This window comes from Lonchura striata, chromosome 1A (genome assembly GCF_050655825.1).
Source record: "Lonchura striata isolate lonStrDom1 chromosome 1A, ASM5065582v1, whole genome shotgun sequence".
Classification (NCBI taxonomy): Eukaryota; Metazoa; Chordata; class Aves; order Passeriformes; family Estrildidae; genus Lonchura; species Lonchura striata.
This window is the reverse complement of record NC_140741.1, coordinates 19,187,951-19,200,250: the sequence shown is the minus strand read 5'-3', so window position 1 is coordinate 19,200,250 and position 12,300 is coordinate 19,187,951. Positions and strand designations below refer to the sequence as shown.

Sequence of the window (12,300 nt, the reverse complement as noted above, 5' to 3'; positions counted from 1 at the left end):
GCCACACCCAAGGCTGCCATCATAAACTAGTATTTAAATTCAGACATACATGGCAGAACTTTTGCATGAAATATTGCTGTCATGGATTCTCTCAGGAAGGCAGCTCCCTCATCAAAGTGATAATGTAACAGACTTAAAAACCTAAAAATCCAATGTAAAATGGTAAAAACGTCACAAACACTTCATTTAAACTAAACTTTGGCGAGTTTGCCTCTATTTTGCTTCCAACACTTACATACAGCACTGCAAAAGCAAGTAGCATTTTTCAAACTATTTTAGACTGTTATTATTCTGAAGAACATACCAGACACTTAATGCTTTAATGCAGTACTGTTGTGTGTTTTCAAGCATTATTTGGCAATGACACATCGGTGAGAATGGAAATTACAGCAAGAATTGATTACTAAGCTTTCTGGATCATTCCTTTCTAATGCAGGAGTCCTCTACAGGACATTTTCTCAGGCTTTAGCCACTAAAATTGCAGGAAGCTCTACTGACAGTGCTTTTGCATTTTCACTTGTAAGAATAAGCCATAATGGAATAGAACCTGTCACTTAATAACTGGATTTAAGAAATGGGAAATTCAGGATTTCCACAACTGAACTATCTGCTGGTACCAGTCTTTTCCTTAGCACTTGCACCTTTTTGACAATACACACAAACCACTTCATCAGCTCCTTTTAAAAAAATTGGTTTAATTTGATCAGCATGCTTCAAATACTGAGGTATTAACAGCTATTTTTTGTGATATAAAAAACTTCTATCACTTTGTTATTTTGTAGTAAAAATTAATATTGAAAACATAAAGACTCTGAAATTACAAGTATGGTTTATGAAAGTATTTTCAGGGAAAGATTTCCCTTGTGTTTTCATGAGCAGTGAGCTCCCTTACATCCATTTCGGCATGAAGATCCATTGCACAAGACAAGTTGCTGTGAAAATCTTTCAACAGCAGACAAGCTAAAATTGGGATAATTCAGGTGCACAACACTTTTCTACTGAGAAAAATAATTTTCACCATTCTACTCAGGCCCCAGTATGCAGCAATGATGGGAGCAGTGTTACACCCTGCAAATATCAAAAATCTGCCATGAAGAAGCAGGTTTAGAATAAACTTTATTTGTGGGAGGTAAAAACTCTTAAAATCATAGAGAAGTGATGTCATCCATGGGCAGCAGCACTTACACCTCCAAAAGATTGCTTATTAAGGACAAGATTTCTTTGTGGGAATATTGCAGTATGGGAGTTTGTTGACTGCTGTTTGCCCATGCAGGCCACAAACTAAGAAATGCAACAGTCAGTACCCTGAGAGAGTAACTCACTCCCCTGAACAGTGGCCTTCTTGTCACTGATCAGCAACCAGGCTGTCCCCATTAAGCTCCCAGGAGATGGGTCCCAAAAGAGCTGGGTCAGTCAGTCATCACAGCTGGCATCCCTGATAAGGTCACTCAGGGTCAAACAGACAAGGGAAGGGTCTCTGCAGCTGAGCACTGACACGAAGCGGTTTGTGCTGATTCTGCCCAGGCTATACCCCTCCTGGTGGGGCTGGGATTTCGCTCTTAGCAACAAATCATCTCCCTCCCAGAAGTTTACAGGCACAGAGCAATTGCACATGCAATTGCGTAGCTCCAGCAGTGACTAAGATCACCCCAAGGATAAGGCTGCACACCTCCGCAGCAGCCAGGACACACAAGGGGCAGTATCCCTGTCCACCTCTGGGCATCAAGGGAAAGAACACAGATGATGGATGGCATCATTAGAAGGCTTGTCACGTAGGAAAGGCCCTCTGGGAAAATCTCAGGAGGCCTGCACAACCAAGATAAGAGGCAAATTTTAATCTAATTTTATTACTTTAAACAGTATTACCTGGGCTTCTTGGCATGCAGCTCTTCGTAGCAGGTTATCACTATCAGGTAAGAAAGAAAAGAGAGGGGACATTATGTTGTGCAAGTTTAAAACAATTTGCTCATTTTTAAAATGTAGGTACATACCCTTTTTACACACAGTTTGACAACACTGAAACAGAAAAGCTCCAAAAACATTTTAAGGATAAAACACCCCTGTTTATGTACACATGCATTTTTTTTTCCTGCATCTGCTCATAAGCATTCTTTCTACAGAAAAGAAAAGCAGAAAACAAAGACCAGGATGCCAAGTGTGCTGAGATTATGTAAGCTCTCGCACACTCTCTAACTGTGATTTATTTGTTAAACTGCTACATAACTGTACTCCAGAGCTCAGGTGTGGGTTCTTCCAATGTTCTTGTTGCCTGATGTTTACACTAAAGGTACTTACCATTCTGGCAGTGTAAAAAGGTTCCAGAGAGGACTTAAGTCTGTGCATTATAGCTGTGAACTCCCCTTTCCATCAGTTTGCAAGCTAAACACACATTAATGCAGCACCTCCCACTCACCTAGGTCTGAGCACAGCCCAAAGCAGTAATTCAGAGAGGTGAAAAACACCTATCTCATTAAGTGAAGTGTAAAAACAAAAGCAAGATGCTCAGGGTTAGATATGTCACAGATGGTCTGCTCAGAAATACATTCCTGACTTGTCACTGGCAAGGGTATATAGACAGCAAGCAATGGAGACACAGCTTCTGAGTGAGGAATGAAAGTCCATTCCTCCCCCAGCCCCAAAAATGTCCTATTTCCCCCTGCAGACAAAATGGCAATTACTGTTCTGCTGTGCCCAGAGTCTTGCGTGTTCTCTAGGTACCAACACGCTCCATCCTCCAGCTTGTCCTTGCCTAATATGGCAAGACCATGTATTTCTGTCTCAAAATATAACGTACAAAAAACCCCACTTACAGTCAGCATACCAAAACAAACACAGTACCAACCAAAAGGACTAAAGGCAACCAGACAAAAACAGGTGACTGGGAGAACAGCACACTTCTGCCCCAAAGTGTGGCTCATCAGGCCAAACCCTGCCATGGAAAGGGCAGAAGAGAAGGCAAGGCAAGGCCAAACATATGTGCCATCTATTTGATTCCCTTGATTCACGGAATTTTTATCTGTCACTGGAACTATATAAGCTGCTCTTTTTGGCATCTCCAAGATGCCATGAAATGAGAAGTAGGGTGACTTCAGGTGAGATATAAAATTGGGTTCTGAGAAAATAACTGCACTATAAAACCCACAGATTTATTCCTGGTAATAATGAAAAGACAGTTCAAGCATGGAAAAAGAAAATATGTGAATAATACCTCATCAGGATAACAAGTAACTGGAATGTCTGCAAAAGAATTCCTCAGAGACATGCTGCCATATTTGCTCCTTAAAACCAAAGGAATAGATAATTTGTATTAAGCACCTGCAATATCACTTAGAGGAGCAACAGCCCTGGGTTTGATGGCAGTAATATGATGGAAATGCACCAGTTAAAACAACTCCACAAAGGCTGGCGTTCCAGGCTGTGCAACAGCAGTGTCACAGCCAATTCCAGCTCAATCAAGACAGCGTGACAGGCTGACACCACACTGTGCCACTGAGGGCACGAGCCCTCACACAGGGACATGTTTGCCTCCCTCTGTGACTATGTGTGGCCAAAGCAAATAGAAAATAATTGTGATTTCAATACAGAAAATTGAAATATTATGGGATATCAAGGAGCCCCCACTACCAAATGATGGCTGCGCAGTTGATGTCTTAGAGAATTGCTGTCCTAACCTTCTGAACAAATCCCAGTCAAACCCATGTTATCTGTTTACTTCACATTGATGCTATTTTGTTCAGAAGTCAACCTCTGTCACACTGTTGGCCAGGCTGTTTTCCTGGTGCCCCCAGCTTTATGCTGCAGTGTTTAATTGTCTTTAAAATGAAGTCCAGCAATACTTCCCACATACACGTAGAAAATACTGTGTTCTCTATCTCAACCTCAAAGATCCTCAAAACAACTGTCAAGGATTCACCTCAGTGAGTTTTACCCATAAAAATCAAGCTTGACAGTTTAGATGTCAACATTTATGCTGATTTTCTTCTGCATTGAAGCACTTAAAGAGACAGAAGAAGCCGACTTTGACACTTACCATTCTGGTGTGAAAGGAAAAGTTTAGATCCTAAGACTAGAAAAATCGTTTATCATCCAGCAATTTCCAGGTGATTTGTCTCATCTCTCCAGCAGCAGAGCACCCAGAATCCCATACCATCCCAGCCATACTCATAGGATTTCCATTTAATTCAACTGGGACATTTCAAAGTCATCTGAGGTTGTCAAGGATGCCCCAAGTTTGGTTTAAAGATGCCCGGTAACAGGATTTTTTTCATTTCCTTAAAATATTTTGTCAACATTTAACTAGATACAAACTCCAGAAAAAAACAGAAAAGAGGTACAAGTGCACTCACAGGGATGCATCTGTAAGAACAGCAGTTCTCCTCCTGCATCACAGCTTTTGCATTTATTCACCTCACATGGCTCACCTAGAGTACCCCAAGTGGGCCTGCAAGTCATAACAATCACAAACAGAGCTAGAAAAACATGAAAACCGTCTAAGAGGTAACTTCTTAAAGCCTTCTGCCTCAATACATATTCATGCTCAAAATATGACTGCTCACCAGCTCCCAGAAAAGATGAAACTTTAAAAACAAATAATAACAATTTAATAACAATTTTGTTGCTATTTTTGTACTTTTTTGTCTACTACTAGGTAGCAATAAGCCTTTTTCAACAATGCTCAAACATAAGCAGGTGGAGGCAGAGGGAAATTCCTCCACTGCCTTAAAGAATACACAGAGATTTCTTCTGACTTGCACCATATCCACAGCAAACTAAAAATCAATTTTTACTTCACGTTTCCCCTAAGGCCTTATCTACACAATTCAGCCTTAAAGCCAAACAGACAAGCAGTGTTGCATCTGCTGGCAAACTCAGGGCTGTCTTCCTGCTGTGAGAATTAAGCATCACACAGTTTACAGCTGGGCCAACTTGCTTAAGCAGTAAAAAATTGGGAAATGGAGAGGAACAAACAGTGGCAGCAGGGTATGGAAGAAAGAGGCTGTCATAGGCTGAACCCACAGTCAGAAGATTCCCAGCACAGCCTCAAGGCCAGCAGCCACTGCAGCACAGACTCTGTGGAGAACAGAGCAGGCTCACACCAAAGGATGGAACCAACACAGAGAGGACACAAGAGTGACTGTGCAGAGCTTCCCAGCCGTGCCAGGCTGCCAGCTGCTCTGAGAACACAACATCCGTACAACTCGCCTGGATAGGGCTCTTCTGATTTCTCTGTTCTGATTTTCTCTGATTTCTCTGTTCCGATTTCTCTCCTCTAGGGCAGGACAGCTGGCCAGTGCTCCTGTCCTGAACGTTTCCAGCTGGAATAGGGCATTAACAATCTTACATATAGGCACAAGATCCACACAATTTAGTATGGATGCTCCTCAAGATGAGACTGAGTTCTGTGCCCAAGTGCCAGCAGAAGCCAGAGTGGAAGGACAGTTCCCATGATGAAAGGTCACCCAGGGCAGCAATGGATGCAACAAGCAGAAGAACTGAAGCAGTTTGAGGCTCTCAGCTGCAGCAAGGGTCTTAGATCCAACCAAAGAACTCCCCTAAAAGTGATCATGCTACAAATGTAAAAAGAAGCTCAGGATCTCATTCCAAAATGGGTTATCAGCATTAAATCTAAGACTATTAAATATACTCAAATATGAAGAAGTCTAAAAACTTTAAAGTTCAGTGTCTGCACCAAACAGTTTTGTGAGGAGAAACTTGACCAAAGCTGTGCACACAGGATCAGTCCTCAGGAGCTGTATCAGAACTCCTGAAAAAGATTTTATCTTAGCAGAAAGCTTTTTTGGCTGCTTCTAATACAGCAAGAGCACAAAATCCTCTTTACTAGGTATTAGAATTTACTTCCACTTGGCCTTGGAAGGGCATGAAAGACAAACCTTAGGTTTCATCAGCTTTACCTAAGACTCAGAATTTATACTCCATTTTTTTGACAAAGTTTTGATGAAATAAAGTCAGCTACTCAGGAAGTATATGCAGAAAGGTGACAAAGTGAGTTATCAGCTGGCAAACACACAGAGATTAACATTCAAATTGTAGATAACAGCACCACTCAGGATTACTGGCAGGCAGTCAAAGGCTCAGGTGCTTTGCCAGCATTTTCTACTGAGAATGTCAATACTTTAATATATACAGAGCAAAACTAAGTATGTGATTAGTCCACTGCCTCAGTAGAATATCCAGGGTCTCCATCCTGACATGGTCATGATCACTTATGCAGTGACATCATGGTAACAGTCTGGTCAAATCTGACAATCAGTTGAGCTGATGTCCATGATGCTGGAGATTTCATTTCTGCTGATTTGGCAGAGCTGGTAACTCACTGCACCCCCTGGGGATACAAAGAACAGCTGCAGCTCAGTTCAGGAAAGGTGACGCAGGACAAAGTTGAGAAGGGATTCCAAACTTGGTGAAAATTTTAGAACAATCTTTCTTTGTAATCAACCCCACTTGTCTGTGTTAAGCAGAAGCATGTTTCTGTGTGTGAGCACACAGCAAGCTTCATACCCTGCAAGCTTTGATCTAGGATATTAAATTAAGTGTCCCTAGTACCTGCAACATGATATGCTATAGATTAAAATGAGCCTTATATATAAATTCATGCAATCCAGACAACCTCACATGTAGCAACACTGAGTTATCCTCCTACTTCTCAGATTAGCACAAGACTATTTGCTATCCTAAATGCAAGACAATGGATTTTTAAAGCATATTATTTTATGAGAGCAAAAGGAATTTTAAGATGCATTGTGGCTTTGCAAGACTGGCAATGGGGTTCTAGTTAACAGAAGTTCAACCAGACACAATTCCTATCATTTGACACATGAAAAACCTTCACCACCTCCTGACTGACACCCCTGTGAAGAGGCAACTTCTGCACTATCACATGCTCAGAAGGGCTGAATACCTCATGGCAGAGGGGGGAAAAAAGCACAAAGTTTTCTCCTTTAATTCTTCCTGCTCATCCAAAACTCCTTACTTTTAAATTAGTCAGTATTTGAACAAACCCCCTCAAACTGAAAAAATACACTGATCCAGAAATGAGATGCTGCAGGAAGAAAGTACCAGGACTAAGCAGCTCCTCAACCTTCAGACCAAGTCAATGATGATCCATCACACTCCAGTGCCCCTTTTCCCTTTACACCTTAGGGAGCACAAGGGCATCCACACCAGGCTCCACAGCACAGGTGTGCAAGGGGGACTCCCACATCCATTTCCAGGCAGGGAAGAGGCCCTGGGAACACACCTGGAAAAGGTAACATTCTTCTTGTCCATACAGCATCCTCCAAAGTCTTAAGGAAGTACTTGAGAGCTCTGGTGTCCCTGTGAGCTTGGAGAGACTGACTACAGAAGAGCTGCCATTTACCTGCAGGACAGATTGTTATTTACAATAGCTCCACTTAATGTAGGCATCATGGCTGCTGCATCCAAATAAAGAAGGATCCTTGAAAAGTCAAAAAAGCAAATCACCTTCTCCTTGCAAGAGAAGTATTTCAGAAAACCCACAAGGATGGAAAGAGGGATGCAGGACGCTGAACAATTTTCTTCAGCTGCAAATAAATGACCAACATCTCAGCTCCTTCCAGGAAGTCAGAGGCTAACCTGAGCCAATGCTGTGCTGAAGCAAAGCCCTTCATCAGGAATTTGTGATGCCAGAAACCAAAGCACAAGACCTCATACACTTTTAGCATGTTCTTGAAGGGCAAATATCAGTCTAGTCAGGTAAAGCTATGCGCAGCAATTGAGCCTCTGATGAGGATAACAACAAGCCTCAGGGCAAACACAGCCCCTTACAGATCCTTCATTAACCTCTCCCAGCATTGCCTGTGGCCATCTGTGCATGGGCCAAAAGGCACCTCTCCGCTGCCCAGCACAACTGGGACACAGACAGAAACTGGGAACAAGGAATGTACAAAAACACCCACACCAAAAGCCATCCCCGCAACCTGCAGAGAGGCATCCTGGCCTACTCCCTGCTGTCCACCTGCCACAAGGTAAGGTCCTCACCATTCACAGAGTATCACAAAAGGCTGTTGAGATCTCCTTTGAACTCTTCTTTACACTCCTGCCATCAGGCTCTCATTGTTCCTTGTTCTTCTCTAACCTGGATTAAACAACTCTCTTCAGGGAATGGCCCAGAAATTGGTAAATGGTTGTCAGTGTTTCCAAACAGTGTTCAGAACTCTGAAAGCAGTAGCTATGGCCTGCATTAAAGTCTCACTGAGCTGTCTGTCATCACAGGATTTCCTGCCTTGCATTTCCAGTGCCTCCTAAGGAAGTGCTGTATTTGCCTGTACAGATAATAGGTAGATTGGAGAATGGGACATGTAAAATTTTTCTGCCCCCAGTACATCATGTGGGTTAAAGCACCGTGCCTACACTTGGGGCAAACAACCCCCATGCACCAAAATTTAGGTACCAAAGATTCCCTTTCTGGTTGTTTGCCTTTCACATTGTCCTCTTTATTACCCACCACATCACCTGTTGCACACTCCACATTCTCTGTGATCCAAAAATAATTTCACTGCCACCACACAAGAAATCAGTGTACATCTGAAACCAACAGCACATGGGCACAAGAACTCCCAGACACAACAGGTACAAAGGGGACACTGAGCCTCAGTGCTTCAGGTAGGAAGCAAGCAGCTGAAGCAGATGTACCACACAAAACAAAGCTTGATTTAATGCCAAAGTCCCTAGGTAAAAGGATATGAAGAGAGTATAAAAACAACATAAACAGATTTATTTTCCTAACTTTTCCACCGAGGCTTTGGCAGCATTGCAATGTAAGCAGAAAAGAGCACTGTTAAAAACCTGACTAAACCATGAAAAATCATTAAGACAGTGACAATAAGCAGCAGAACCAAAAGTAACAGTTTTTAGAAGTAATTTGGCTACATCTGCTTTTAAGTCAAATGCATGTCCTTGAAGGACAAGGATTAAAATATAAACTCAGCTTTTATAAAACAAGAATGATGATTTTACTTACTGTAAGGCACACTTACTCCACAGGTAAGCGGTGGGAATGACACCACCGGGTATAACTTACGGGAGGAGCAGCTCTAAGGCTTCTTCCAGGCTGGGTGGGCGACAACAGCAAAAACAACAGCACAAGGCTGCCGTGCCAGGCCCCAGGAAAGAAACAGGGACTTCTGCTACAGCAAACAGGGGTGGGAACAGGCACAGGACCACCACGCTGAGCACACCCTGCAGGCCTGGCTCCACTCATCCTTGCACAGGCTCAAAGCAGGCAAGCTGAAGGCCCGCGTGTGGCTCATGCCATTCTTGTTTAGGCTCGAAGACAAAAGCCCTTCTCCTCTCCGAGAGGCTCCAGCACTGCCCATGCCAGCCACACATCCTCTCTGTTTAAACCTCCCGCCTGAACCCGCCCCACCTTACAACGCGGCCGAGGCAGGCGGGCATGCAGCAGGAGGCACTGAGGCTGCCGCAGCTGCCGGAGCGGGAGGGAGATCCATCCCCGCTGGCTGCCGGAGCGGGAGGGAGATCCGTCCCCTGCCTGCCGAAATGGGAAGGAGATCCATCCCGCTGCCTGCCGAAATGGGAAGGAGATCCATCCCCTGCCTGCCGGAGCGGGAAGGAGATCCATCCCCTGCCTGCCGAAACGGGAAGGAGATCCATCCCGCTGCCTGCCGGAGCGGGAGGGAGATCCATCCCCGCTGGCTGCCGAAACGGGAAGGAGATCCATCCCGCTGGCTGCCGGAGCGGGAGGGAGATCCATCCCCGCTGGCTGCCGGAGCGGGAGGGAGATCCATCCCCTGCCTGCCGGAGCGGGAGGGAGATCCATCCCGCTGGCCACCGGGCCGCTCCCAGAGCGAACCCCGTTTTAGCCGCTCCCCCTTCCTCCATCTCCCCCTCCCTCCCACCCCGGCCCCAGCCGGCATTACCAGTGCTTCCCATAGAGCCAGTGTCCGCCCCAGCCCAGCAAGCAGGCTCCGAAGGTGGATTTCTTCCAGTGGTGCCTGAGGGCCGCCAGCACTTTCGCCATCGCGCCCCGCCGCGCCGGGCGCCGCTGCCGTGCGCGGCCCGGCCCGGCTGGAAACGGCTCCCGGGCCCCGGCGTTCCGCACGCAGCCGGCCGCGCGGCACGGAAACAAACAAACAAATAACAAACAAACAACAAACAAACACCGCCAATGCCAAGGAAAAGAGCTTTCACTCTTCCCAGAGCCCCGGCGCTCGCTGCCTCGCTGCAGCCCCCGAGAGGAGCCGCTGCCGTGGGCTGCCGGGAGCACGGGCAGGTGGGGATGGAGCAGGGGACAGAAGCGAACAGGTATTTTTTCCACGTCAATAAAAATATCCACGGTGTTGCCCCCGCCCGCACAAAAAAAAAACCCATAAAATACCCCGAGAAAACCCCAAACCTACCAAAAACACCAAATGCAAAGAAATCACAACAACAACCCCAAAGAAACTCAAAACAAAACTCACAAGTAAAACAAAATCACAAACAAACAACAAATCGAAAATATTCCAGAATACTTAGTTAGAAGAAACGCTGTCCAGGAGGTAGGTGGGGGGGGGGGGGAGGGGGGGGGGATTGCTGTTTAAGCCATAAGAACCTGGAGAAATGTCTCAAATCACACATGGAAAACACCAATATCACAAGGATGTCTGGACAGCATGAATATCCTGCCAGGGGAAGGTGGAAACAAACAAAGGGCAATATCTGACCTCATCATGTAAAAAAGCTTTGGGACAAACTAGCATTAGTTTGTAACTATTATTCCCTGTAACTATTTTTTACAAGGTAATGCAAACATTTCCTCCCCCCCCCCCCCCCCCCCGGTTGTTCAAGGGAAGCCAGCACATGTAATCTTTTTAGATTTCAGTAAAACTTTTGTCAGGAAATGTCACAAATGCCAGAAGTTTATGCCCAAAAGAAGACAGAGGAGTCCTGCAACTTTATTCAAGTAAAGGGAGAGAGTCCACCGGGGCACATCCACGGGGTTTTCTCTCTCGAGGTTTTGGAGGGTGCAGCCTCATTTATCCTATACTCCCGCTGCATCTCACCCTCTTCCTTTCCCCTCTGGCTGAGGTACAGGGAAGGTCCAGCCTTCCCAAACTACTTGCAACTTATCCCCCCTTGAACCTGTCATGCTACCCCGAAGTTCCGAAGTCTCAAGCTTGTGCAGACCCTTGTCTGTTTGAGGAGCCAAACTGTCTGGGCTCTGCAACAAACCTGCTGCCCAAACCAGGAGGGACATTAAGACCTATTTTAAAGATGTTAACACCCACACCTTCACCCATGGAATTGTTTGTAAAGACATGAGCTTTCCTCTCAATCCCTCCTCTTCCTATTTTTCAATTAGTCTTTACAAACCCTAGTTATTGTTAACTTAAGCCTTTTTAACATCTGGAAAATTTGAAGCTTCTCCTCCTGACTTTTCCACTTCTGGTCCCAGCACCAAATGCAGCAAATAAATACAGAGAATAAAGTAGACAATGACAGTTCATATTCACCAATTAATCACTAGAAGTCCTTGCCTGTGACCCCCGACGGGAAGAAATGATGATGTCTGGCTCCAGATCAGAAGCCTGAAGGATCTGCTTTATTAAAAATATGCTATATTACATTATTATACTATTTAAAGAGATACTATACTACTCTACATACTTACTTCTTACTTACCTATCTAACAATTAACAAACTCGTGGCTCTCTGCTGAGAGTCCGAGGCACAGCTGGATCCGATTTGTCACTGAACCCAAACAACCTTCACCAGAATCCAATCCAGCAATCACTTCAGGTAAACAATCTCCATACCACATTCCACATGGGGAAAACAAAGGAGCAGAGATAAAGATTGTTTTCTCTTCTTCTCTCTGTGCTTCTCTTGAGAAACAGAATTATGTCTCTCTATCCAGAGAATGTGAATGTCACACCTATCCTTTTCCTCCAGTTGAGAAGTGCAGATTTCTGGGGCTTTGGAGACCTTGACCTGTGTGTGATGGGTCTACCCATGTCCAGCTGTCCCAGATGCTGTTCCTGCAGCTCTGTTTGGATGTTCTGAACAGCAAAATCCCAAGGCAGTGTCTGTGCTAACTGTGCTTCCTGTTCAGGTAACCCCAAAATGGCCTCAAGTAATCCCCACCAGGCACTCCAGTGACCTCAGGTCAGCCCAAATGACCCTCATGACCTCAAGTAACCCCTGAGGTTCTGCACCCTCAACTCTCAGGGAGGAGCAGCCTGCAGCACCCCACAGCAGCCCATCATTACCAAGCTGACAGGGGCAGGGATATGAAGCAGACTCTTCCACAGCTTTTCTCCC

At 45.0% G+C, this 12,300-nt stretch overlaps 1 protein-coding gene across 6 annotated transcripts in view; it reads right to left on the bottom strand.

The window, feature by feature from the left end:
* AGK (acylglycerol kinase) overlaps positions 1–11,663 on the bottom strand; it is a 36,956-nt gene extending 25,293 nt beyond the window's left edge. The window contains exons 1-3 of one of the 6 annotated variants that reach the window (XM_085568216.1): positions 9,762–9,827; positions 9,002–9,091; positions 1,867–1,906 (exon numbers count right to left, since the gene is read on the bottom strand). Coding sequence is in view for 2 of the 6 variants with exons in the window: in XM_085568212.1 (XP_085424338.1) it covers positions 1,867–1,906; positions 9,407–9,684 (318 nt within the window). In the remaining 4 variants the exon portion in view is untranslated. Of the gene's footprint in view, positions 1–1,866; positions 1,907–2,295; positions 2,397–9,001; positions 9,235–9,406; positions 9,828–9,917; positions 10,045–11,492 lie in introns of those variants that run through there. The other 5 variants (XM_085568214.1, XM_021552022.4, XM_085568212.1 and 2 more) reach the window with 5 other exon arrangements.
* Between the last annotated feature and the right edge of the window lie 637 nt (positions 11,664–12,300).